Below are 25,553 nucleotides of genomic sequence, written 5' to 3'. Positions count from 1 at the left end.
TCCACTGCCCATCTTCTACCTCGGAACCCCCTCTCCTGCCTGTTGTCCCTCACCAGGCTCTACATCCACCTTCCCCCAGTCTTTCCTTCCTCTTTCCTCCACTGAGAAAGTCTTCGGTCTTCTTCCTAGGACCTCCCCTCTCTGGGGAATTTGCTGGCACCTGGAACAGATGGTTTCCCAGGGTTAAGAGCATCAGGAGACGATGGGAGTGGGGGCGGGATGTCTCTTTTCTGCCTTTACAGAGAGTAGCCCACATCCTCAAAGCCAACTCATCCTGTTGCCCCTCTGACATGTCCCAGCCTGGGCTGAGGTTTTGCTTCCAGAGGCCCTGCGCTCTGGGGTTCTGAGGCCTGTGCAGCCACCTCAGTCTGCTCCCACAGGAAGGGACCATCACCTGCACCCCGAAGCCATGTCCAAGAGGACCCTGCCCTGAACCAGGAGCGTGCTGCCCACACTGTGAGCCAGGTCAGCCTCCTGCCAGCCTTAGCTCCACCTCCTGCATGCCTTCTGTGGCCCACAGCCACAACCTGCCACCTGAGGGTCAACGGGTCTGGGACATGCCCAGGGGTGCCTGTCCTCTCACTCTGACAGTAGCCAGGGGAGTGCAGAACCCATGCACAAGTCAGCAAATACTGGCTCTGGCCTGGGACTGAGCCAGAGACCATTGGAAAACAGGCACAAAATCTTTTCCCTGCCCTCAGGGAGCCTCCAATCTAGTTGAAAAGATAAGCTCATAGCCAAGCTACCACAAGATGTAAGACCCAATGAGCAGATTAAGAGGAGGTGTAGAAGGCTGCAGTGTGTGCTTTGCCAGAGGAGGGCACAGGAGGCAGCAGAAGCCCATCCAGGCTGGGCAGTCAGGGGACCTTTCCAGACAATGGGTCCTTTGAGCTGGGTCTTCATGGGAAAGTGGGTTTCCACCTGAAGGAGAGGGAGTATGTGAGGGTCCTCCCTGCACAAGGACAGGGTGGAGAGAGATGGGTTGCAGGAGGCCATGTGGGAAGGCCATGGGAACAGGCTGCTGGAAGCCTTGCAATTAGGACTTTCTTCTATGGGCAGTGGGGGACACTGAAGGCTGAAGCAGCGTGTGGCATGGTCAAGGGGGCGCTTGAGGAATATTCACCTGGTGGGGGCTGGATGCAGACGGAGGCATCAGGGCTGTGACAGCAATTATTTAGGCATGAAGCCAGGGATCCCGTGGGCTGGAGAAATGGGGGTGTTTCTAAAGGACGGGCAGGAGTCTGTGACTGGCTGGGTCCCCTGGAATAGTGGAGGCCGAGTTTGGGACACTAGGATAGCAGTGGTGCCGGGGACACGAAGAGAGCTGGGAGGAAGAGGAGATCATGGCTATGCAGGGGGGTGTTACTGGCTCATAGGGGGATAGGGTTGCCAGATTTAGCAAATGAAAGTCTAGAATGTTTTGTTAAATCTGAATTTCAATAAACAGCATATCAGTTTTTAGTATAGGTATATCCTATTCAATATTTGGGATATTCTTATACTAAAAATGACATTTTATTAATCTGAAATTCAAATTTTACTGGGCATCCTGTATTTTGTCTGGCAGCCCCACCAAGAGAGGAGTCTCAGCTGGTAGTAAGAAAGGTGGGACAGGGACTCAGACCCATTGGGTCTGGAAATGCAGCCTGGGGTGTTGGCTGGAGAAGAGGACTAAAATCTTGAGGATTTTTGAATCTCAAAGAAAAGACACACAAAGAAAAGACACACACACACTCTGTCTCTTCAGGGCACGTGGTGCCTCAGGGCCACTGCTAGCCTATATAATGTCTTTGGTGAAATTTTAAAAGGCATCGTTTCCTCAAGACACTACTTCCATCTGTTGTAAAATAATGGAACCGTGCCGATGATGTGCCTGTCTGACACTTTACTGCCATCTGCTGGAAAGGTGTAGTAAATATTAAAATCGCTGATGTCTGTCATGTGAATGGTGTCCCTTTAATGTGGCACCCAGTCCTTTGGGTCTCTTACTTGTGGGCCAGGGTCTGGTTATCCAGGCTGCCCTGGGGCCACGGGGCTGGGGAAGCATGGCATCCAGAGCCCTGTGTCATCCACACCTGCCAGGTAAAGGAATCAGCCACCACCCATATCCCTGCTGCTGGGCAGACTGCCGGCCTGGCCATGCCAAGCCCAAATATGGGGGCTAGGCAGGGCTGCTACTGCTGCTGCCCAGGCATCAGGGCTGAAGCCTGCCAAGCCTACAGAGTAAGCCAGCTCTGGCAATGGAAAGGGACGGAGCAGGAAGGGATGAGGAGGGAGCGTGGAATAGAGAGAAAGAGGGAGGATGGTGTGGGGAGGGAGGGCTGGCTCAGTATCTGCCCTGCAGGCAGGGGCTGTGCAGTGCCAGCAGTTCTCATGTTCAGAGCTCAACTGCTTGGAGAGCTGCACCCCACTTGGGGAGTGCTGCCCCATCTGCCGGCCCGGTGACCTGCCCTGTCCTGCCCTGCCCTGCCCTGCCATCCCTTCAACCCCAAGGGTCCAGTACCTACTTGGGGTCACGCCTTCCCTCAAGTGATGTCCACCCACCCTGCTCCCTGGTAACCCACTTATCCTGCCAACCTTCGCAGGCTGTGAGTATGAGGGGCAGCTTTATGAGGAGGGGAGCACCTTCCTATCCAGTTCCAACCCTTGTCTGCAGTGCACCTGCCTGGTGAGTCCACCTGTCCCCTCGGCCTAGGCCCTGCTCCTCCCTGGATACCTGCCCTGCCACTCCTCCAGCCCCCTCACATGCCTCGCAAGAGCTGGAGCCAGCTAGGCTCTCTCTCCATCTCTGCCCTGTGTCCCCCTTCTCTGAGGGTGCCCAACACCCACCCACCCTGCCCTCTGCGGGAGCCAGATCAGAAGCCTCACAGCCACTGGTGCATTACAGAGGAGCCGAGCTCGCTGCATGTCCCTGAAGTGCCCGCCCAGCCCCTGCCCACAGCCAGTCCTGAGGCCTGGGCACTGCTGCCCGACCTGCCAAGGTGAGAGCCCCTGGCCCATCCCTGGTAGAGCCACAGGTAGGCTATCGTGCCATTTCTTGAATTCCAGAACCCACCTTGCTGGCCTCCGGTGGGTTTGGTCCATGGGGGAGCTGGAATGCCTAAGCTCAAATTCTGCCATTGCCACCTAGTGCTTGTGTGACTCTCTACCGCAAGTTCCCCATGTGTAAGGTGCAGATAATGATATTCCATACCTCATTGTGCTGCTTAATAAATGCTTGCTTTCTACTTTGTGCCCCCCAATCATTAGACATGGGGTCAGCCCTCAGGGATGACCACTAGAGTGTGTGACACTGAGTCAAACACTAATGCAAAATCCTGTACCAGTCAAGGGCAGGAGTAGAAGCAGGTACCAGCCACTGTGTGGATTCAGAGGAAGGAGACCCTATCCAGCCTGGGCACAGGAGGGAAAGCGGCCTGGAGGCAGCTGGTCCCAGGTGGCCCTTAAGGATAGAGAGCAGTTAGCTTGGTGAAGGGCTGACGAAGGCAGTGAACCTCCCAGGAAGTGGGGAGAAATCAAGCACAGGTGTGACCCTGACACTCAGGGTGGGTGTGTGATGTTGGCTGGGAAGGTGCGAGAGGTGACGAGGGGCCAGAGATAGGTGGGGCACATGGGTGTGGCCATGCTCTGTCCAGGGAAGACCAGAAAGGGCGGGCTAAGGAGCTGAGGCCTCACCCTGCCTGGGGCACTGGGAGCCACTGGGGAATCTAGGCAGAGATCTGACCCCATCTAGTCTTGGCTCAGGAGAGAGCCCTCAGACGGCATGTAGACAAGGAGGGCGGGAAGGCTGAGGCTAGGGTCTAGGCCAGCTCCTACCAGACCTCCCTCTGCTCACCCCCTCAACCCTAGGCTGCACAGAAGGTGGCTCTCACTGGGAACATGGCCAAGAGTGGACCACACCGGGGGACCCCTGCCGAATCTGCCAGTGCCTGGTGAGTCCTGAGGCTGCTCCTGGTCTGTCCCCTTCCCTGCCCTCAGGCCCACTGTATTCTTTCCCTCATTCCATGGAATACTTCGCAGAGGTGTTGAAAGGGGACCCAATGGAGAAGACCTAGGCACTGTCTGCTGGGGGCTGGGCAGAGCTCATCTGCGTGCTCAGCCCGGGTTAGTGAATGAACTCAAGGATCTCACAGGCTGGAGGAGGAGACTGGGCAGGATATGGCAGGCAGCAAAAGCTCCAGGGCAGGAGAATCACAGTTTGACTTGAGACATCTAGAACTGTGCTCTCCAATTTATAGCCACTACTACATGTGACTGGCTACCCAGCCCTTGATGTGTGGCCGGGTCCAAAATGAGATGTGCCATAAGTGTAAAATATATGCCGGATTTCAAAGACTTCCGATGAAATAGAGGAATGTAAAATAGTAATCTATTGCATATTGATTACGTGTTGAAATAACAGTTTGGATATATTGGGTCAAATGAAATATGTTTTTAAAACTTAATTTCATCTGTTTTGTCTTCATGGTGGGGGCAGTGTTTACTTAGGCCTCAAAGGGTAAGTAGGATTTGAGCAAGGAAAATGAGGGCAAGGTACCCCAGATATAAGGAATAGCCTGGGGGAGGTAGGAACATGTAAGCCGTGATGGCCAAGTGGGCACCTGAGGAGGGCTGTGTTTCATGGGAGCTTCCTGACAGCCTGCTAAGTACTAAGGACTCTGTGCAAAGGCTACGAGGCACCCAACCCCAATGCAATTGTTACAGGAAAGGGGTCCCAATCCAGACCCCAAAAGAAGGTTCTTGAAACTCGTGCAAGAAAGAATTCAGGGTAAGTCCACAGAGTAAGGTGAAAGCAAGTTTATTAAGAAAGTAGAGGAATAAAAGAATGGCTACTCCATAGACAGAGCAGCCCTGAGGGCTGCTGGTTGCCCATTTTGATGGTTATTTCTTGATGATATGCTAAACAAGAAGGGATTATTCATGCCTCCCCTTTTTAGACCATATAGGGTAACTTCCTGACATTGCCATGGCGTTTGTAAACGATCATGGCGCTGGTGGGAGTATAGCAGTGAGCACGACCAGAGGTCACTCTCGTTGCCATCTTGGTTTTGGTGGGTTTTGGCTGACTTCTTTACTACAACCTGTCTTATCAGCAAGGTCTTTATGACCTATGTTTTGTGCCGACCTCCTATCTCATCCTGTGACTTAGGATGCCTGACCATCTGGGAATGCAGCCCAGTAGGTCTCAGCCTCATTTTACCCAGCTCCTATTTAAGATGGAGTTGCTCTGGTTCAAATGCCTCTGACATTTTCCCCCTCCCTTTTATAAGAGAACCCTTTTTTTTTTTTTGAGATGGAGTCTTGCTCTGTCACCCGGGCTGGAGTGCAATGGCCGGATCTCAGCTCACTGCAAGCTCCGCCTCCCAGGTTCACGCCATTCTCCTGCCTCAGCCTCCCGAGTAGCTGGGACTACAGGCGCCCGCCACCTCGCCCGGCTAATTTTTTGTATTTTTAGTAGAGACGGGGTTTCACTGTGTTAGCCAGGATGGTCTCGATCTCCTGACCTCGTGATCCTCCCGTCTCGGCCTCCCAAAGTGCTGGGATTACAGGCTTGAGCCACCGCACCCGGCCTATAAGAGAACCCTTAATCCTAAGGGGTGCAAAGGGACAAAGGTCCATCTGTAATTTCTTCAGGCTGAATAGGGGCAATGACATTCCTGCCTAACTGTTAGGGTCTCTCTCTCTTGTGTTCAGGGTAGAGAGGTGCTTAATCAGAAAGCATCAGTATGGCAAGGGCCATTCATAACTCCGAGTTCTGACAAGAGTTGATATCTGGAAGATTAATAAATGTTTAATTTAAGAAAATGTTGAGTAAGCTTATCCTTATTCCTACCCAAAGAGTACAACAGAAACATATTCCACAAGAGTAAAGCAAAATCAGTAAAACTGTCTCAGGTAAACTAAATTAGAAGGCTTTCCATGAACTGGGCAACTGTTGGAACTAAGCTGATATGGGATTGCTAGATGATTCCAGCACATGCCTAGAATTAGAATATTGACTCCAGATTTTTACATAACCCATCCTTTTTGTTTCTTTTCTGCAGCAGCCAGAGATCTCTGGTTGGGTCACAGGAACAAGCAGTCAGTCTAAATTGCAAAAACAAACTTAAAAACAACTGCCAAGACGAGAATTTAATAACAAGTATACCATAGTTCTTGAAATATAATCTTTCTCTTTCCAGTTTCCCATTTTTACTAAAGACTAATCATGGTAACACTGATTTGCCTTATTATATTTGGCCTGATTATTTGTATAAAGTGTGGCAAGAATAATTATTTTTTATATAAGCTCTTTGAAATTGGCTTTGATGGAACTCTGTTCCATAAAGAATCTCAGATAGGTATTTCCCAAAAGATTACTTAAGTCACATGAACTAAAAGGCATTAGACTTACTTTTCTGACAAAATATTTAAGCTCTTATTATTATTAAACCAATTAGTTAAAGCTCTTTTCTATATAAGCATCACACACACCACACATATAAATACACAGGCAAAAGAAGATAAAGGGCTCATCCTCTAAGTTGTAAACTGAACCCTGAACCCAAGTCACCATTGTGATGGCAGAGACCAAGAGAGAGTACTGCCATGTGGTTACAAGGTCAAGCTCCCAAGGACATACTAGACAAGAGGGAAACCTTATCTAGTTTTTTTTTCAGGGACCTGCAGCAAAGTTTGTAACTGACCAGTTTGCTGGGTTGTGTTGAAAAGCAGGCTGACAGGTGTCCTAAGCCTGTGTTCTATTCTAAGGTACCTTTCTTTATGACAGAACAATACAGAAAGACACACAAAGCACACCAGATTCACTATAGCTTAAGACTAGCTCACACATTCTTTTTTTCCATTAATCAAAACAGAGGAAATAAATGGTGATTTTTACCATTCATTCAACCAACTTGCAGTGGAGGGCACAGGGGGAAGCATTGCCTGAGGCAGAGTGGGAAAAGCGAAGTGCTCAGGGAGGCCAGAGAAAGACCCACCTGTTGCTCAAAAGTTTGGGTGGCCGCGTATCAGTAGTGAAGGGATTTTTTTTTTTTTTTTTTTTTTTTTTTGAGATGGAGTCTTGCTCTGTCGCCAGGCTGGAGTGAAATGGCATGATCTCAGCTCACTGCAACTTCTGCCTCCTGGTTTCAAGTGATTCTCCTGCCTCAGCCTCCCGAGTAGCTGGTAGCTGGGACTATAGGCATGTGCCACCACGCCCAGCTAATTTTTTTTTTTTTTTTTTTTTTTTTTTTTTTGGTCAGATGGAGTCTCATATTGTCCATCGGGCTGGAGTGTAGTGGCGCGATCATGGCTCACTGCAACCTCTGCCTCCCGGCTTTAAGCGATTCTCCTGCCTCAGCCTCCCAAGTAGCTGGGATTACAGGCACCTGCCACCTTGCCCAGCTAATTTTTTGTATTTTTAGTAGAGATGGAGTTCCACTATGTTGGCCAGGCTGGTCTCAATCTCCTGACCTCATGATCCTCCCACTTCAGCCTCCCAAAGTGCTGGGATTACAGGCATGAGCCACCGCGCCCGACCAATTTCTGTATTTTTAGTAGAAACAGTTTCACCATGTTGGCCAGGATGGTCTCGATCTCTTGACCTCATGATCTGCCCTCCTTGGCCTCCCAAAGTGCTGGGATTATAGGCGTGAGCCACAGCGCCGGGCCACAAAGGGATCTTTTTTGGCAGTCCTATCAGCTCTTAAGTTTTCCCTTTTAGCGAGGAAAAAACTCCCCATGTCCCACGATCCTGTATTTGCCTAATCCTGTCACCCACAGATGTCAGCTGTGAGTACAAGACAGATTAATCCCAAGAGAATAGCAGTTAACATCCTGTAGTGCCAAACCCATTCTTTACTGGGAGAGACTTTACCCAGAGGGGCCTCTAATCGTTTAAATCTTAGAACAGACTCTAACCCTCCTGAGTTGGGCCTCTATCCCAAGGCCCATCAAGTGTCCATGCCTTTTATTAAGAGAGACCTCTAACTCCCCTAAGTGGGACCTCTGACCCAATCCCATTCTTTCCCTGGGTATATGCACCCCACTGGTGCAGCCTATTTAGAAGGTCGGGGGATTTCTTCAGTATTGTCCCTTCCATGGCTCACCAGAAAGACGTTACCAGACCCCATCACTTACCAAAATTAGCCTGTGGGTCGGGGATAACCACACTATCATCCCTTCAGTGGTCGCCAGAAAGATGTTACAGGAAAGGGGTCCTGATCCAGACCCCAAGAGAGGGTTCTCGGATCTTGCACAAGAAAAAATTCAGGGCAAGTCTATAGAGCAAAGTGAAAGCAAGTTTATTAGGAAAGTAAAGGAGTAAAAGAATGGCTACTCCATAGACAGAGCAGCCCTGAGGGCTGCCGGTTGCCCATTTTTATGGTTATTTCTTGATGATATGCTTAGCAAGGGGTGGATTATTCATGACGCCCCCTTCTAGACCATGTAGGGTAACTTCCTGCCATTGCCATGGCATTTGTAAACTGTCATGGCGCCGACAGGAGTGTAGCAGTGAGGACGACCAGAGGTCACTCTCATTGCCATCTTGGTTTTGGTGGGTTTTGGCTGCAACCTGTTTTATCAGCAAGGTCTTTACGATCTGTAGTTTGTGCCATCCTCCTATGTCATCCTGTGACTTAGAATGCCTAACCATCTGGGAATGCACCCACTAGGTCTCAGCCTCATTTCACCTAGCCCCTATTCAAGATGGAGTTGCTGTGGTTCAAACTCCTTTGACACAACCATGTCCTCCCTCTCCCCACCCATGAGAAGTCATTGGCTGCTCAGACCCTGACGGAGGTGGAGGCAGTGGGCCCAGGGATGTGGGTGTGAATTCAAGGCATGGGGTCTTTTGAAGTCAGGCCATTGGGGAGTGGCAGCAGTCACCATGCTAAGTACCAGCTTCTAGAGGTAGGCGCCACACCAGATCCCTTGTTTCCTTTGATCCCACAACAAGCCTATGAGAACAGGACTATTATTGTCCATTTTTTTTCAGATGAGTAAACTGAGTCACAGAGAGCTTAAGTGACATGCCAGTTTGTGTATCCGTATGAGTTTCTTGGGCTGCTGTAACAAAGTGCCACTTACTAGGTGTCTTGAACAATGTAAATATATTGTCTCACAGTTCTGGAGGCCAGAAGTGTGAGACCAAGGTGTGGGAGGGTTGGTTCCTTCTGGGACTGTGAGGAGGAATCTGCTTCAGCCTCTGTCCTCGCTTCTGGTGGTTCGCTGGTGATCACTGGCATTCCTTGGCTTCTGCAGCACCTGAACCTCTGCCTTCTCTTTTCCATACCGTTCTCCCTGTGTGTGTATGTGTGTGTGTGTGTCTGTGTGTAAATTTCCCCTTTTTAGAGGGATACTGCCTGGCACAGTGACTCACGCCTGTAAACCCAGCACTTTGGAAGACCAAGGCATGTGGATCACCTGAGGCCAGGAGTTTGAGACCAGCCTGGCTAACATGGTGAAACCCCGTCTGTGCTAAAAGTATAAAAAATTAGCAGGGCATGGGGGTGCGTGCCTGTAATCCCAGCTACCCGGGAGGCTGAGGCAGGAGAATCGCTTGAACCCAGGGGGTAGAGGTTGCAGTGAGCTGAGATCACACCATTGCATTCCATCCTGGGCAACAAGAGTGAAACTCTGTCTCAACTTACAACCTGTAAACCTGCAACTTGTTTTATCAGCAAGGTCTTTTTCACCATCTCAAAAAAAAAAAAAAAAAAAAAAGATACTAGTTATATTGGATTAGAGACCCACCCTGATCCAGTATGACCTCATCTTAACTAATTACATCTGCAATGACCCTGTTTCCAAATAATGTAACAGGCTGAGGTGCTGGGGGTGAGGAGTTCAACATATGGATTTGGGGGCGGGGCCACACAATTCAATCCATGACAACATCTAATAAGTGGATAGCGGGGATCCTAATGCCATTTCCTCCTCTCAGTTGAGCCCTGACAGCCCCTTCCCCTATTCATTCTCCCCACCAGGAGGGTCACATCCAGTGCCGCCAGCGAGAATGTGCCAGCCTGTGTCCGTACCCAGCCCGGCCCCTTCCAGGCACCTGCTGCCCTGTGTGTGATGGTGAGTCGGTGGGTAGGGCAGGGACCTGACCACGGGGGGCAACCTGGAGAAAGTTGATGGGTGGCCCTGCTCGGGAGCCCATGGAGGCCAGGAGAGGGCAGGGAGGGGCCCCAGAGGAACATCTAAGGCCCCCCTTCCCAACAGGCTGTTTCCTAAACGGGCGGGAGCACCGCAGCGGGGAGCCCGTGGGCTCAGGGGACCCCTGCTCGCACTGCCGCTGCGCTGTGAGTGTGGCTGCCTGGCAGGGAGGGCCTGGCTCCCGGGCCTGCCTCTGGTGTCCTGACCAGGCCCTGTTGGCAGAACGGGAGTGTCCAGTGTGAGTCTCTGCCCTGCCCGCCGGTGCCCTGCAGACACCCAGGCAAGATCCCTGGGCAGTGCTGCCCTGTCTGCGATGGTGAGTGGGGGCCGGAGTCACTGCGAGAGGGGCAGGCCTTGGCCACAGAGAGGCTCCAGCTGTGGGGGATTTGCTTCTCTTGGACCTAAGCCCCTGTTACCCTGTTCCCAAAGTGAGTCCTCACCACACCTTCTCACGACAAACTGGCACCATGCTGGGGCCTGTGCTTCTGTAGCATAGCTGTGGGGGGTGGGGGGCTGCTGGCAGGGCACCCTGGAGAACTCTGCTGGGTCTTCTTTGTCTGGGTGGGGGTTGGACGTCTTGGGGTGATGTGAAGCTTCCCGTCTGCTTCCAGTCCTATTACCCCACGCCCCTGTCATCCCATCCAGGCTGTGAGTACCAGGGACACCAGTATCAGAGCCAGGAGACTTTCAGACTCCAAGAGCGGGGCCTCTGTGTCCGCTGCTCCTGCCAGGTAGGTGGTTCCTCCGCTCACACCCAGATCTGCCTCATTCCTTCAGGGTGTCTCACCTGCTTCCCTCCTAGGCTGGCGAGGTCTCCTGTGAGGAGCAGGAGTGCCCAGTCACTCCCTGTGCCCTGCCTGCCTCTGGTCGCCAGCTCTGCCCAGGTGTGTGTGAGAAGGGGAGGAGCAGCTGCTATGGGCGCTGCCTCCGGGGGCTGCAAATGGAGGGTGCTCCTTCCCTGGACGGTGTACGGGTTGCTACATCCACTAGCCATTCTACAGTGTCAGTGGGGATGGTGAAGCTGGGGTCCCTGTGTCCTGGGAAGGACAGGGATGAGTGGGAGGTGTGCAAGCTGCCATATGACAGCCCCCTTACTACAGCCTGTGTGCTGGATGGAGAGGAGTTTGCTGAGGGAGTCCAGTGGGAGCCTGATGGTCGGCCCTGCACCACCTGCGTCTGTCAAGATGGGGTACCCAAGTGCGGGGCTGCGCTCTGCTCCCCAGCCCCCTGCCAGCACCCCACCCAGCCCCCTGGTGAGTGCCTGGGCTGATCCTGGCTTTCTTCCCCTGCATTACCCAGCTCACCCTGACCAGCCTGCCCCACCCAGGTGCCTGCTGCCCCAGCTGTGACAGCTGCACCTACCATGGCCAAGTGTATGCCAATGGGCAGAACTTCACGGACGCAGACAGCCCTTGCCATGTCTGCCGCTGCCAGGTAGCTGCCCAGCCTTGCTGCTGCCCTGCTGAGCCCCTCCTGGGCGTGCCCCCATTGCTCTCTCCCCTGCTGTCTCCCAGGATGGAACTGTGACATGCTCCTTGGTTGACTGCCCTCTCACGACCTGTGCCAGGCCCCAGAGTGGACCGGGCCAGTGTTGCCCCAGGTGCCCAGGTATGTGGGCACTCACTGTGCCTGAGGGGATCAGGGCCCCAGAGGCTGCTGTCCCACAGCCCCATGGACCCAACAGATACCTTAGAAAGCATTGGCCTTCTGAATTGTTTCAGTCCTATTTCAGAGCTTAGAACTCTCTGGAACTCAGGGGGTGTGCATGGGTGGGAGGGAGAGTAGAGATTTGTTTATTCCTGCTTGTACCTACACCACCCTCCCCTCCCATGCTGCATTTCCTCTTTTAGTAACTACTGTCCCCCACCACCACTCTAGAGCCCCCACCCCCCACCCCCTAGGTATCTACCTGGATAACACAGGTTCATGAGCAGACACTTGAGCCTGCCACATAGGAGGCCGGGTGCTGGGATGCATGGGACATGTCCCTGCCGGCATAGAGTCTGTGTGAGGGCGTGTGTCAAACACAGGTACACACGTGTGTAAGCACTCCCCTTCTTCCCCTGAGACACATCTGCCTGCAGGTGAATGATCCCCAGTGCACATGCACACACACGTGTGTGCTCAGAATGATACACATGTGCACATGGCCACTTCCTCCTCTTCCCTATCGAGTCAGCTTCCAAGTGGGCACTTGGGCAGCGGCTCCGGACTCCAGGGCTGGAGGGGCTCTCAGGCTTTGCCCTCATACCTGCCCCCACTGTCCACTGCCTAGACTGCATCCTGGAAGAAGAGGTGTTTGTGGATGGTGAGAGCTTCTCCCACCCCCGAGATCCCTGCCAGGAGTGCCGATGCCAGGAAGGCCATGCCCGCTGCCAGCCTCGCGCCTGCCTCAAGGCCCCCTGTGCCCACCCGCTGCCTGGGACCTGCTGCCCGAACAACTGTAGCGGTGAGCTGGGCGAGTCGGGGCGACCTTCTGGGATGATGTGGCCCTGGGAAGGCAGCAAGCCCTGGGGGAGTCGCCGTCTCCCAGGCTATAACCGCTCCCTCCCACAGGCTGTGCCTTTGGCGGTAAAGAGTATGCCAGCGGAGCGGACTTCCCCCACCCCTCTGACCCCTGCCGTCTGTGTCGCTGTCTGGTGAGTCTGCATCTGGGTGGGAGGAACCCAGGGGAGTGGAGGCGGGACTTGCGGAGGCCAGGAGAGGCCCGCCCAGGTGGGAGGGGTGGGACCTGGTGGCACCTGGTGGCAACTGGATGGGAGGGGTCTCCTCGGCCTCCCCCAACTAACCCACCGACCCATGGTGCGTCTGTCGGTCCGTAGAGCGGCAACGTGCAGTGCCTGACCCGCCGCTGCTCGCCGCTGCCCTGTCCAGAGCCTGTCCTGCTGCCGGGAGACTGCTGCCCGCAGTGCCCGGGTAGGGGCCGCATCCCTCGGCTGCTCCTCCCCCGAGGTCCCCTCGGAGGCCTGTTCCTGGGCCCCTTTGACGCGCGCTCTCGCCGCAGCCCCCCCGGCCCCCGCCGGCTGCCCACGGCCCGGCGCGGCCCCCGCCCGCCACCAGGAGTACTTCTCCCCGCCCGGCGATCCCTGCCGCCGCTGCCTCTGCCTCGACGGCTCCGTGTCCTGCCATCGGCTGCCTTGCCCTCCCGCGCCCTGCGCGCACCCGCGCCAGGGTCCTTGCTGCCCCTCCTGCGACGGTAACGCCCTGGCGGCGCCCCTCCAAGCCACCAGCGTCCTGCAGGCCCGTCCCGGCCCGCCCCGCCCCGCCCCGCCCCGGAGCGCCCTGTCCAGTCCACCTCCTCCAGGCCCGCTCCGCCCATCTCGTTAGGAATGTAATGTCCGGTCAGCAAGGCCTGGGAGACAGCCCGCACGGCCCCCAGCCCCCACGGCCCCCAGCCCCTGCCCTTCTCCCCAGGCTGCCTGTACCAGGGGAAGGAGTTTGCCAGCGGGGAGCGCTTCCCATCGACCACTGCCGCCTGCCACCTCTGCCTTTGCTGGGAGGGCAGCGTGAGCTGCGAGCCCAAGGCATGTGCCCCTGCACTGTGCCCCTTCCCTGCCAGGGGCGACTGCTGCCCTGACTGTGATGGTGAGGGTCAGGGGATAGGGAACTGCGGGGGTGGGATGGGGGGACCAGAGGGCTGGGTCAGCATAATCTTTACTGCCCCAGGGTGGATCTAAAATATTTATTACAGTAAGAAAAAGCCCTGAGGCTGGGAGCCTAGCTCGAGCCTGTGACCCCAACAATTTGGGAGGCTGAGGCAGGAGGATCGCTTGAGCCCAGAAGTTCAAGACCACCTTGGCAACATAGAGAGATCTTGTCTCTACACAAAAAATTTTAAATCAGTTGGTTGCGGTGGCTCTTGTACTACTTGGGAGGCTGAGGTGGGAGGATTGCCCAGGGGTTTGAGGCTACAGTGAGCCATGTTTTCGCCACTGCACTCCAGGCTGGGTGACAGAGTGAGACCTTGGCCAAAAAAAAAAAGCCTGAGACAAAAGCCTGGATCTTCTCCTGCCTCTGTTGCTATTTGATGCGTGGTCTTAGGCAAGTTACATAACCTCTGGGCCTAAATTTGGCTCTTGTAAAAAGACCCAGTCCCCCAGTCCTCCTGTCTTCCCTCACTCTTGTGCAATCTTGGCAGTTTTGGCCAGTCGCCCTCTACCAACTGTAATTTTGTTTACTACTTGCCTTCTGATTAACTCACTTATTAATTTAAATTGATTTAGAAAGGAGTTTTATATCATACTGTAAGTGGAAAAGTAGACTTATCAGGACCACATTACCATAAAAATGAATACAATTAAAATGATCATGTTGTTAAATCCTAGTCAGATACTTTTGCCCACCAAGGCTTTGAGCCTGAAATTCACCCAATCTTTTTTAAAAAGGGAGTTGAGCAAATGGCAGAGGTGCCAAAGGCAGGCTGCCACCACCCTGGGACCCCACCCCCTCCTGGATTCATCAGTGGGCTTGGAAGAGCGTGGGAAAGGTGCTACCTTGGGTTCGCACCACCTGAGTGAGCTGGGGCTACTCCCAGCTCTCCGGGTTGGAAAACTGGTGCCTCTGGCAGTGGCCTGCTGAGTATTTAACCCTGGGGCAGCAGATTCCTTGTGGGTGTTTTTCTACAAGTTAAATAGGAAAGTTTTTTGCAGGACAAAGGGGAGAAAGTTTGCCGTTTGGCCAATCCAAACCCCGCATTCCTCACGATTGCTTTGCTCCCTGGGCTTGGACTGTGACCCCCACCCCCTACTCTAGATCTTTGAGATCTTGGACGCATAACAGGCCCAAGCTCAGAGCCTATGACTGCTGTGCTCTGATCCCTTTCTGTCCCTCCCCTCAGCCTCTCTGTCTCTTCTCTGAAAGGCTGTGAGTACCTGGGGGAGTCCTACCTGAGTAGCCAGGAGTTCCCAGATCCCCGAGAACCCTGCAACCTGTGTACCTGCCTTGGAGGCTTCGTGACCTGCGGCCGCCGGCCCTGTGAACCTCCGGGCTGCAGCCACCCACTCATCCCCTCTGGGCACTGCTGCCCGACCTGCCAGGGTAGGGCCACACCTGCCCTTCCATTGCCCCTGCTGGGGTTCCCAGGAGTGCCTCTCTCACCAATTCCGCTTTCTTCCCAGCCCTCCCACTGCCTGTCTCTCCACCATACTTTCCTCTCACTCTCCGACTCCCTCACCTTTGATAGAGGTCCCGAGCAGGGCTGTGTGTTTGTGTGTATGTGTGGCTCTGTGTATGTGTGGCTGTGTGTGTGTGTTTGTGTGTGTCTGTATGTGTGTGTGCGTCTGGCTGTGTGTGTGGCTCTGCGAGTGTGGCTCTGTGTGTGTGTGGCTCTGTGTGTATGTGTGTGGCCATGTGTGGTTGTGAGTGTGGCTGTGTGTGTTTCTCTATGTGTGTGTGGCTGTGTGTGTGTATGTATGTGTCACTGTGTGTGTGTATGTGTGTATCTGTGTGTGGCTGTGTATGTTGCCCTGTGTGTTTGGGTGTGTGTGTATGTGTGTGTGTTGTGTTGCTCTGTGTGGGTGTATCTGTGTATGTGTGTGTGTTGCTCTGTGTGTGTGACCGTGTGTGTCTGTGTATATGTATGTGTGTGGCTGTATGTGTGTCTGTGTGTGTATCTGTGTGTGTGGCTATGTGTGTGTTTGTGTATGTGTGACTGTGTGTATATGTGTGTTTGTGTGGCTGTGTATGTGTGTGGCCCTGTGTGTGTGTGTATATGGCTGTAGCTGTGTATGTGGGTGGGTGTGTGTGTCTGTATTTGTGTCTATGTTTGTGTGTGGGGGGGCTGTGTGTGTGTGTGTGTGTGCCTGTGTGTGGGTGTGTGTATGTGGGGGGGCATCTCTGTATGTGTGTGGGTGTGTGCGCATCTGTGTGTGTATGTGGGGGTGTGTGTGGCCATGTGTGTGGTTGTATGTGTATGTGTCTGTGTGTGTGTGGCTCTGTGTGTAGGTGTATGTGTGCTTGTGTGTATCTGGATGTGTGTGTGTGTGTATGTGTCTGTGTGTATATGGGTATATGTGTGTATGTGGGTGTGTGTATGTGTGTGTGTGACTGTGTGCGTATGTGTGGGGGGAGGGGCTGTGCGCGTGTGTGTGTGACAGTGGCGGTTCCGTTGATGGCAGCTCTTCTGTTGCACTCCCCCCTGCTGTGTGTATGTGTGTGTGTGTGTCTGCGTATGTGTGTGTGTATGTGGTTGTGGGTGTGGCTGTGTGTGTATCTGGGTGTGTGTGTGTGTGTGGCTGTGAGTGTAGGTGTGGCGGTGTGTGTATCTGGGTATGTGTATGTATGTGGGTATGTGTATGTGTGTGTGTGGCTGTGGGTGTGGGTGTGGCTGTGTGCGTATGTGTGGAGGGGGAAGGGGCTGTGTGTGTGTGACAGTGGCAGTTCTGTTGATGGCAGCTCTTCTGGGGCACTCCCCGCTGCTGTGTGTGTATGTGTGTGTGGGGAGGAGCTGTGTGTGTGTGTGACAGTGGAGGCTCTGTTGATGGCAGCTCTTCTGTTGGACTCCCCACTCTGCCAGGATGCCACTACCATGGCGTCACTGCTGCCTCCGGAGAGACCCTTCCTGACCCACTTGACCCTGCCTGTTCCCTCTGCACCTGCCAGGTGAGGCAGCCCCTTTGGGACTTTGGTAACCTTTCCTCCCTTGATCCTCTTCTCCAGCCAGGAAGAGGCTGTCTCCTCCACTCAGGTGGCAAGGGCTACACTCTGCCCTTGACATCTCATGGGACAGGACTGGGCTCAGGTCTCCCGGGCCAAGGGAGGGTGTTTGGGCCCCTGCAGGCTCAGTAGGGGCTCCAGCCCTGGGGAAATGTGCAGCCCAGTTGAGGGTGTGATGGGCCTCTCTCCCCTAGGAAGGTTCCATGCGCTGCCAGAAGAAGCCATGTCCCCCAGCTCTCTGCCCCCACCCCTCTCCAGGACCCTGCTTCTGCCCTGTTTGCCACAGTGAGCTGCCTTCCTCGTGCCCGGCCCCCACACCCTTCTCCACCTCTGCCTCCCGCTTCCCTTCCTGCCAGGCCTAAGGTTGGGCTGAGCAGGGCAGGGTGGTACAGGCCCTCCACCCAGGAGGTATGTCCCCCACAGGCTGCGTCTCTCAGGGCCGGGAGCACCAGGATGGGGAGGAGTTTGAGGGAGCAGCAGGCAGCTGTGAATGGTGTCGCTGTCAGGTATAGCAGGAGGTGGGAGGCATGGAGTGACGGCTGGACCATAGCACCTCTGGGGCCCAGCCTAGGCAGCAAGTCAGTATCTCTGCATCTCCTACAGGCTGGCCAGGTCAGCTGTGTGCGGCTGCGGTGCCCACCCCTTCCCTGCCAGCTCCAGGTCACCGAGCCGGGGAGCTGCTGCCCTCGCTGCAGAGGTATGGCTGCCCCCAGCCCTACCCCTTGCTTCAGCCCCTTGGCCCTATGTCCCTCTGTCCACCCCACCTCCCTCCCCTCAGCCAGCTCTTCTCCCACCTCCCTGCCCCCACAATTGACACTTGCATACACCCTTGCCACCTTCAGCTTCTCCTACCTCTCCCTGTCCTGGACTGCCCAGACCATCCCTCTTCCAGGTGCTGGTTAGAGTTCCCTCAAAGCTGCCTCTCTTGGTTTGGGTGCAGCAGCTCACACTTGAAATCCCAGCACTTTGGGAGGCCAAGGCGGGAGGATCACTTGAACCCAGGAGTTTGAGGCTGCAGTGAGCTGCATTTGCACCACTGCGCTCCAGCTTGGGCAACAAAGAAGACTCTGTCTCAAAAATAAAATAAAAAGCTGTCCCTCTTTCTAATCACACCCCATTCATCATCATATCATCATCATCACCACCACCACCACCACCACCATCATCATCATCATCATCAAGATACCTGACATTCACTGAACAGGTAGCATGTGCCAGGCCCTGAGCACTATACGTGTATTATCTCATTTAATCAGCACAACAACCTTACCAGATAAGTACTCTTATTCCTCCTATTTTACAGATGAGAAAGTGGAGGTACAGAGAGGTAGAGAAGGTGGCAGAGCCAAGATGGGCACTTGGGCCATCTGGCTCTGAACTTGAACCTTTCTGACCTGCCCACTGCCCCCTCACCCCACACACTGCCCAGCCTGGTGGTGTTTCTACAGAACCACAGAACTGTCATAGCATTTCACTTGCTCTGTGAGGGAGGCAGGACAGAGGAAATCCCCATTTAACAGATGAGGAGACTGAGGCTCAGAGAGATTGAGTTACCTTGGGCACACGGTTAGCGATGGAGCCATTCACCTGGTCCACGTGCATTCATGACACAGCTGCTACATGCCAGGTACTGTGGCCGGTGCGGGCTGCACTGGGCAGTGCCCGCTGCCTGGAGCTTGGTCTTCAGAGCAGGCAGGAACAGAACAGGATTAGAACCCAGGTGTTCTGAACCCCACCCAGTGCCTTTCCCCTCCACAACAGACAGGAGTTCTGCCCCATCCTGCCTTCCCGCCACATCCCTGCAAACCCACTACTCCTGCCGCCACGTGCCTAGCTGACCACTGAGGGTGGGGGCAGGGCAGACGTCCAGATCTCAACCTCCAAGCTCGTCCCTGCCCACCTTGTACCACAGGCTGCCTGGCTTATGGGGAAGAGCACCCTGAAGGCAGTAGCTGGGTGCCCCCTGACAGTGCCTGCTCCTCCTGCGTGTGTCACGAGGGTGTCGTCACCTGTGCACGCATCCAGTGCATCAGCTCTTGTGCCCAGCCCCACCAGGGGCCCCATGACTGCTGTCCTCGATGCTCTGGTACTAGAAGCCTGGGACGGGAGGGAAAAGGCAAGGAGGGAGCCCTGGGCCCACACCTCCTTGCCTGTGCTGGGCCGGGTGGCAAAGACAGGCAGTTGGAGAAGTGGCCTCCGTCCTTGTGCACACCCCACTCCCTGGGGTCAGGGGGAGGCTGGGGACAGAGGACTCCACCCCGGCCTCGCTGCCAACCTGAAGGCCCCCTGGTCCCGTTCTGCTCTCACCCCAAAGACTGTGAGCATGAGGGCCGGAAGTACGAGCCTGGGGAAAGCTTCCAGCCTGGGGCAGACCCCTGTGAAGTGTGCATCTGCCAGGTAGGTGAGGGCTCAGTGGAGGGGCTAGGGCACCTCGAGGGGTGGGGAGTGGGCAGCATGAGATGAGGCCCAGCCAAGCTGGTCACTTCATGGAGCGGGCACTCTGGGGGCCAGACGAGTGTATCCCCTGTGGCCAGGAGACAAGGCAGGGCTGGGACCAGCAAGGCCTGGAGTTCTGGGTTTAGACAAGGAGCCCACGTTCCAAGTGTGCAGGAGACCATGGGTGGTCCCCCAGCTGCAGTGCAGGGTGAATGTGTATGGCCAGAGAGCCACCTGGAACGTGGCTAGGGTTGTGGAGATTCTATTTGCAAGGCCCTGGAAGGGCTTGGAGCAGGCAAATGACATCACAGGCCGGGGGACTAAGCCATGGGCCTGGGGAGGAGGATGGCATGAGCCTGCTGGAGGATCAAAGGTCTCATGAGGGCTCAGGCCCAAGTGACTGAAAGGAGAAGGAGACATCGTCTCGAAGACTAGGGCATGGGGTGAGGAGCATGTCTAGAAGACTCTGAGTCTCTCTTCAGCCTGGAGTTCAGGGCCCAAGATGCGTCCCGGAAGAGGTTGCAGCAGGCAGAGGGAGGGGCCGGAAGTCCCCGCCACGGGCAGCTCTGGGTTTTTGTGGCCCGGGACCCACCGCTGCTCACTCATTCTTGTAGCCACAGCCTGATGGGCCTCCCAGCCTTCGCTGTCACCGGCGGCAGTGTCCCAGCCTGGTGGGCTGCCCCCCTAGCCAGCTCCTGCCCCCTGGGCCCCAGCACTGCTGTCCGACCTGTGCCCGTGAGTACAGGGATAAGCCTGGTACTGGAAGCCTGGGGCAGGAGGGGAAATGCGGGGAGGAGGTCCTGGGCCCACACCTGCTTGTCTCTGCTGGGCCGGGTGGCAGAGACAGGCAGTTGAAGTGGCCTCCGTCCTTGTGCACACCCCGCTCCCTGGGGTCAGGGGGAGGTAGATGAGATATGAGTTATGTATTATGCCACCCCTCCGCCAGCCCCAGATTTTTCCTGACTCCAGTGGGCTGTTCTGGAACCCCATGCCAGGCCTGTGAGGGCTGCACCATCCCTAGGGGAACTGGGAAAGCTGGCAGGGACCCTTTGCCTCTCCGCAGCTGAGTGGCGTTTGTGGAGCATCTGGCCAGCAGGTGGCGCTGCAAGGCGACAGTTGTGCTGAGACGTGAGGACAAGACAGGCAGTGGGTGGCCCAGTCACAGGGGTGGGCGAGCATTTTTTTTTTTTTTTTTTTAGAGTAAAGATTTATTAAGATTGGGGGGAAAAGTAAGTAAAGAAACAGTTTTATTTTTATTACAAATATTGAAAGATGGCCAATTTCTGTCTCCTGGATTTAACACTTGTGGTTTACCCGACACAGCCATTTTTCATTTGTTGTGAAGGGAAATTTTTTCTGTTTCTGGTTCTATACCAGCACTGAAATGATAACCTACCTTTGCAATACAGGTGAACGTTAGTTATCCTTACATAGAAAAAACAGACCAGGGCCAGTAGCTCACGTCTGTAATCCCAGCACTTTGGGAGGCTGAGGCGGGAGGATCACAAGGTGAAGAGATCGAGACCATTCTGGCCAACATGGTGAAACCCTGTCTCTACTAAAGATACAAAAATTAGCCAGACGTGGTGGCGCACACCTGTAATCCCAGCAACTCGGGAGGCTGAGGCAGAAGAATAGCTTGAACCCGGGAGGCAGAGGTTGCAGTGAGCCGAGATTGCACCACTACACTCCAGCTTGGTGGCAGAGTGAGATTCTGTCTCAAAAAAGAAAAAACATACTCTTTTAAAATGATAATCCTCCTGTTTTCTCCAGTTTGGTTTTTTGATTTGGGTTTTGGTTTTTTTGAGACAGAGTTTCGCTCTGTCACCCAGGCTGGAGTGCAGTGGCACAATCTCAGTTCACTGCAACCTCTGGGTTCAAGGAATTCTCCTGCCTCAGCCTCCCAAGTAGCTGGGATTATAGGCATGCACCACCACGCCTGGCTAATTTTTTGTGTTTTTAGTAGAGATGGGGTTTTACCATGTTGTCCAGGCTGGTCTCGAACTCCTGAGCTCAGGTGATCCTCCTGCCTCGGCCTCCCAAAGTGCTGGATTACAGGTGTGAGCCACCACGCTGGCTTTTCTGTTTTTTTATTTTTTATTTATTTATTTTTATGGTGGTAAGACACTAAAATGTACGATCCTAACCATTTTTTAAGTGTACAGTTTGTGGTATTAAATATGTTCATAATGCTGTGCAGCCATCCCTGCCATCCAGCAGGGAGGTCAACACTTGCTTGGGGGTTCTTCAGGGGAAGGGAGGAAGGCCAACATTTATTAAGCACCTACTGCATGCCACACACTGTACCTGGTGCTCTTAATAAAGTCTCTCGCTTTGTTTTCACAGTTATCCAGTGAGGGAAGTATTAATCTCTTTTTACAGATTAAGAAACTGAGGCTCAGAAAGATGGATTAATCTAACCTAATGAGCACAGGCACTGAGTGCTGGCATCAGGATTCGAACTCAGGATGCCTGGCTGTGTGCTTCCCTGCACTGTTGTAGCCACACTGTATTACAGATACAGTGGGAGGGAGAGCAGGCCGTAGGCTGGCCATTCTTAGTGACCTCAGGCTAAGGAAGCCATGCTTGGTCTGTTTCCAGTCACCTTGCACCCCTACCCGGCCCCACATAACAACCTAGCAAAGTTTCTTTGCAAACGTGTGAACGTGACTGAATTAAAGAGAAAGAGAACTTGTCCTCCCCTGAGTCAAGGTGCTGGGATGCGGGTATGCCCAGGAGTTCAAGGTAGAAATCTGGGGACACAGTGCGTGGGGACAGCTGGGATTTCCAGCCCTGTGCCCCTTTTTCTGTCCCCCACTCTGGGTTCTTGTCTTCACAGAGGCTTTGAGTAACTGTTCAGAGGGCCTGCTGGGATCTGAGCTAGCCCCACCAGACCCCTGCTACACGTGCCAGTGCCAGGTGAGCCCTCCTGCCTTGGGGACTCACAGAGCCCCTCTTCTTCCTTCTGTGTAGGCTGTGGCTGCCCCTCCTCTCCCGCAGCAGCTCCAGGGCTCTCCACTCACCCTGACATTTGCCCACTTGTCCTGACTGTCACATCATGACTACGCCTTACTCCTCCACCAGCTCCCTGAGATCTGCCATTCTCTACCTCTTGTGTTCCCATGGGCAGGACCTGACATGGCTCTGCATCCACCAGACCTGTCCTGAGCTCAGCTGTCCCCTCTCAGAGCGCCACACTCCCCCTGGGAGCTGCTGCCCCGTGTGCCAGGGTAAGTGCTCAGCCCTGGCCTCCACCCTCAGAAAGGAGCCCAGGGGGAAGACAGGAAGGGGACACATTCATGGGCCAAGTGGGCAGTCTAGGGTTTGTACTCGGTTTTTAGAAAAGAATACAGGGTTCATTCTTTTCTAGAAATGGAGGGGGGCTGTTCTTGAGGTGGGGAAGAGACCCATGAGGCAGGGGGAAGCTGGGATGAAGCCTAGATTCTCAAGGTCTGGCCTGATGCCTCTCAGGGGGCTTGGGATCTCCAGGCCCATGAAGAGGGCATTGCACTACTGAGTGGGCAGCCGGCCCAGAGTGGGGTTCCAGCCTCTGGCCCTTTGGGCTCCTAGGACCCTAGAGACATCCCCAGCACTGATGCGAGGCCTGATATCTAATAGGCCCTGTGGATATTGGTTGAAGAAATCAACACCATCAGGGTGGTAGGGAAATTGAGTGGGTGCTTTCCTGCCATGAAATGCGGGGTAAGCTCCGAGGAGGGAGGATACAGCTGGAGGGACAGTGCCTGCCCATCCCATGTCTTCCTCCTCAGAATGTGTGGTGGAGGCTGAGGGCCGGAGAGTGGCAGATGGAGAGAGCTGGAGGGACCCCAGCAATGCGTGTATCACCTGCACCTGTCGTGTGAGCTGGGGTGGGTCTGGGAGGGTAGAGGATCTCACAGATGGATAAAGGGAGGAGTGTCCAACACTCCACCAGCAAATATGGGGTCTTTAAGGGGCAAGGGCATCCCTGCACCAGGGCACGGAGCTGAATGTTGGATTTCATTCTCCACTTGAACTGTGAAGAGTGTATTGTGGGAGGGGCAGGCAGAAGTCCATGCCCAGATGCCCCCAGAAGCATGAGGCCAGGGACTCCGGCCCTGCAGAAAACCCCAGAACAATGATGTCTGTCCTCAGCGGGGCCATGTGGAGTGCCACCTCGAGGAGTGCCAGGCCCTCTCCTGCCCCCATGGCTGGGCAAAGGTGCCCCAGGCTGACAGCTGCTGTGAGCGATGCCAAGGTGTGCAGCCAGGATGATGGAGGAGGGGGTAAGTCAGACCTTCTGGGCATGTGGGAGGGGCAGCTGACCTCCCAGCTCCTATCCCTTCAGCTCCCACCCAGTCCTGCGTGCACCAGGGCCGTGAGGTGGCCTCTGGAGAGCGCTGGACTGTGGACGCCTGCACCAGCTGCTCCTGCATGGCGGGCACCGTGCGTTGCCAGAGCCGGCGCTGCTCACCGCTCTCGTGTGGCCCCGTGAGTACCGCAATCTAAGGTGGTGGGGAGGGTCAGGGTGGGGGCACATGGTACCACCGTCCTGGTGTGATCAGGCATCCGAGAGGGAGGCTGGGCTCCTGCAGCCAGCTGGGAGCTGGGCACAGTGCTGTCCCCAGTGCGACCACAAAGTGGTGCCCTGACCTTGCTCACAGGGAGCCCAGGTGCTGGAGTCCTGGAGATCCCTGGAGACTCCTGGGAGATGCTTGGTTTTCTGGGAGGGTCTGCCAGAGGCATGGCCGGGAGGGCGGTCTGGGGTGTCTGACAGTGTCTGGGGCTGAATGCAGGACAAGGCCCCTGCCCTGAGTCCTGGCAGCTGCTGCCCCCGCTGCCTGCCCCGGCCAGCTTCCTGCATGGCCTTCGGAGACCCCCATTACCGCACCTTCGACGGCCGCCTGCTGCACTTCCAGGGCAGTTGCAGCTATGTGCTGGCCAAGGACTGCCACAGCGGGGACTTCAGGTGTGCATCCCCCGTCTCTCTTCTCCCCAACCCCTACACCCAGCCCTGCTGACCATTGGCACCTGGGACTTTCCCACCCACAGTGTGCACGTGACCAATGATGACCGGGGCCGGAGCGGCGTGGCCTGGACCCAGGAGGTGGCGGTGCTGCTGGGAGACGTGGCCGTGCGGCTGCTGCAGGGCGGAGCAGTCACTGTGAGCAAAGCCGATGAGCAGAGGAAGGTGGATCCCATGCTGTCCACCCATGTGCCTCGACATCGCCCCTCCTCCCACCTCCTTTATCCTCCAGGTGGATGGGCGCCCAGTGGCCTTGCCCTTCCTGCAGGAGCCGCTGCTGTATGTGGAGCTGCGAGGACACACTGTGATCCTGCATACCCAGCCCGGGCTCCAGGTGCGGCTCCAGGGCGAGTCTGGGTGGGCTGCCTGCTGGGAGCTTCAGTCCTGTTTAGGCCTCTGTATCTATAGGGGGGTGGGGATGCCAGCTACCTCCTGGCCAAAAGAGGCCAGGAGTGGGGTGCAGGGCTGTGAGGGGAGGTGGATCAGGGTCAGAGATCTCCCCGGGCAGTCAGAGGAGTTCTGAATTCTGAGACTGATTTCTAATCTTGACTCAGCCTCTTAAGTCACCAACAGCCTCCTCTGGGCCTCAGATTTCTCATCTGTAAAGTGGGGAATGGGAAGGGTCAGTGGCAGTGGGGAGGATGTCAGCTAAAGTCTCCTGGGGGGTGTCTCAGGTTCCTTCCAACCCTCATGTGGAAGGAGTAATTTGCCCCCTGCGCCCAGCAAGAAACACAACTTGTAAATTCATAGAATAAGGGTATACACTTCTAATCTGAACCCTAATTGTGCTTTGTCCTCTGCAAGGCCGGGATGCCCGTGAGAAAGTGAGTCCCTGGAAGGGGGTTGCATTTCACGTGGGGCCCAGTTGAGGGATGGCGGCAGGAGAAGGTGCCCTCATGCAGGAGCTGTGGGCAGCTCCTCCTGTCATCTTTGCCCAGGGCTGGCACAGAATGTATCCACTTGGCCTTGGCTAGGGCTGTGTTTCTTCCAAGGGAAGCCTCCACCTGTCCATTCTCCTCCCCTGCAGCACTGGCTGCGCTGAACACAGTGCCTGGGGCCATAATGGACCCTGGGCTTCTTCAGGCCCCTGTCCTTACCTGCTCCCCAGTCCCAGGCCTCTCCACACAGGTGCTGTGGGACGGGCAGTCCCAGGTGGAGGTGAGCGTGCCTGGCTCCTACCAGGGCCGGACTTGTGGGCTCTGTGGGAACTTCAACGGCTTTGCCCAGGATGATCTGCAGGGCCCTGAGGGGCTGCTCCTGCCCACGGAGGCTGCGTTTGGGAATAGCTGGCAGGTGAGTGGCACAGGAACCGGGG

The 25,553-nt window shown here is 55.1% G+C and overlaps 1 protein-coding gene across 7 annotated transcripts in view; it reads left to right on the top strand.

Annotated features, from left to right (window-relative positions):
* The window catches only part of KCP (kielin cysteine rich BMP regulator), a 35,458-nt gene that overhangs the window by 4,363 nt on the left and 5,542 nt on the right, over window positions 1-25,553 (top strand). For all 7 annotated transcript variants that reach the window (XM_073009325.1, XM_073009328.1, XM_073009326.1 and 4 more), the window contains exons 5-38: window positions 381-465; window positions 2,586-2,668; window positions 2,888-2,981; window positions 3,850-3,932; window positions 9,972-10,065; window positions 10,210-10,289; window positions 10,366-10,459; window positions 10,789-10,874; window positions 10,946-11,027; window positions 11,244-11,396; window positions 11,471-11,577; window positions 11,658-11,751; window positions 12,419-12,592; window positions 12,700-12,782; window positions 12,966-13,059; window positions 13,148-13,339; window positions 13,558-13,728; window positions 15,004-15,180; window positions 16,658-16,743; window positions 16,992-17,082; window positions 17,221-17,303; window positions 17,401-17,494; window positions 18,710-18,883; window positions 19,112-19,194; window positions 19,848-19,968; window positions 22,073-22,152; window positions 22,364-22,463; window positions 23,004-23,092; window positions 23,368-23,470; window positions 23,561-23,703; window positions 24,009-24,181; window positions 24,265-24,376; window positions 24,471-24,572; window positions 25,367-25,531. In XM_073009325.1, the coding sequence (XP_072865426.1) occupies window positions 381-465; window positions 2,586-2,668; window positions 2,888-2,981; window positions 3,850-3,932; window positions 9,972-10,065; window positions 10,210-10,289; window positions 10,366-10,459; window positions 10,789-10,874; window positions 10,946-11,027; window positions 11,244-11,396; window positions 11,471-11,577; window positions 11,658-11,751; window positions 12,419-12,592; window positions 12,700-12,782; window positions 12,966-13,059; window positions 13,148-13,339; window positions 13,558-13,728; window positions 15,004-15,180; window positions 16,658-16,743; window positions 16,992-17,082; window positions 17,221-17,303; window positions 17,401-17,494; window positions 18,710-18,883; window positions 19,112-19,194; window positions 19,848-19,968; window positions 22,073-22,152; window positions 22,364-22,463; window positions 23,004-23,092; window positions 23,368-23,470; window positions 23,561-23,703; window positions 24,009-24,181; window positions 24,265-24,376; window positions 24,471-24,572; window positions 25,367-25,531 (3,825 nt within the window). The remainder of the gene's footprint in view (window positions 1-380; window positions 466-2,585; window positions 2,669-2,887; window positions 2,982-3,849; window positions 3,933-9,971; window positions 10,066-10,209; window positions 10,290-10,365; window positions 10,460-10,788; window positions 10,875-10,945; window positions 11,028-11,243; window positions 11,397-11,470; window positions 11,578-11,657; window positions 11,752-12,418; window positions 12,593-12,699; window positions 12,783-12,965; window positions 13,060-13,147; window positions 13,340-13,557; window positions 13,729-15,003; window positions 15,181-16,657; window positions 16,744-16,991; window positions 17,083-17,220; window positions 17,304-17,400; window positions 17,495-18,709; window positions 18,884-19,111; window positions 19,195-19,847; window positions 19,969-22,072; window positions 22,153-22,363; window positions 22,464-23,003; window positions 23,093-23,367; window positions 23,471-23,560; window positions 23,704-24,008; window positions 24,182-24,264; window positions 24,377-24,470; window positions 24,573-25,366; window positions 25,532-25,553) is intronic.

Source organism: Chlorocebus sabaeus, chromosome 21, assembly GCF_047675955.1.
Source record: "Chlorocebus sabaeus isolate Y175 chromosome 21, mChlSab1.0.hap1, whole genome shotgun sequence".
Taxonomy (NCBI): domain Eukaryota; kingdom Metazoa; phylum Chordata; class Mammalia; order Primates; family Cercopithecidae; genus Chlorocebus; species Chlorocebus sabaeus.
The sequence above is the reverse complement of the archived record's forward strand: the minus strand, read 5'-3'. Positions and strand labels throughout refer to the sequence as shown.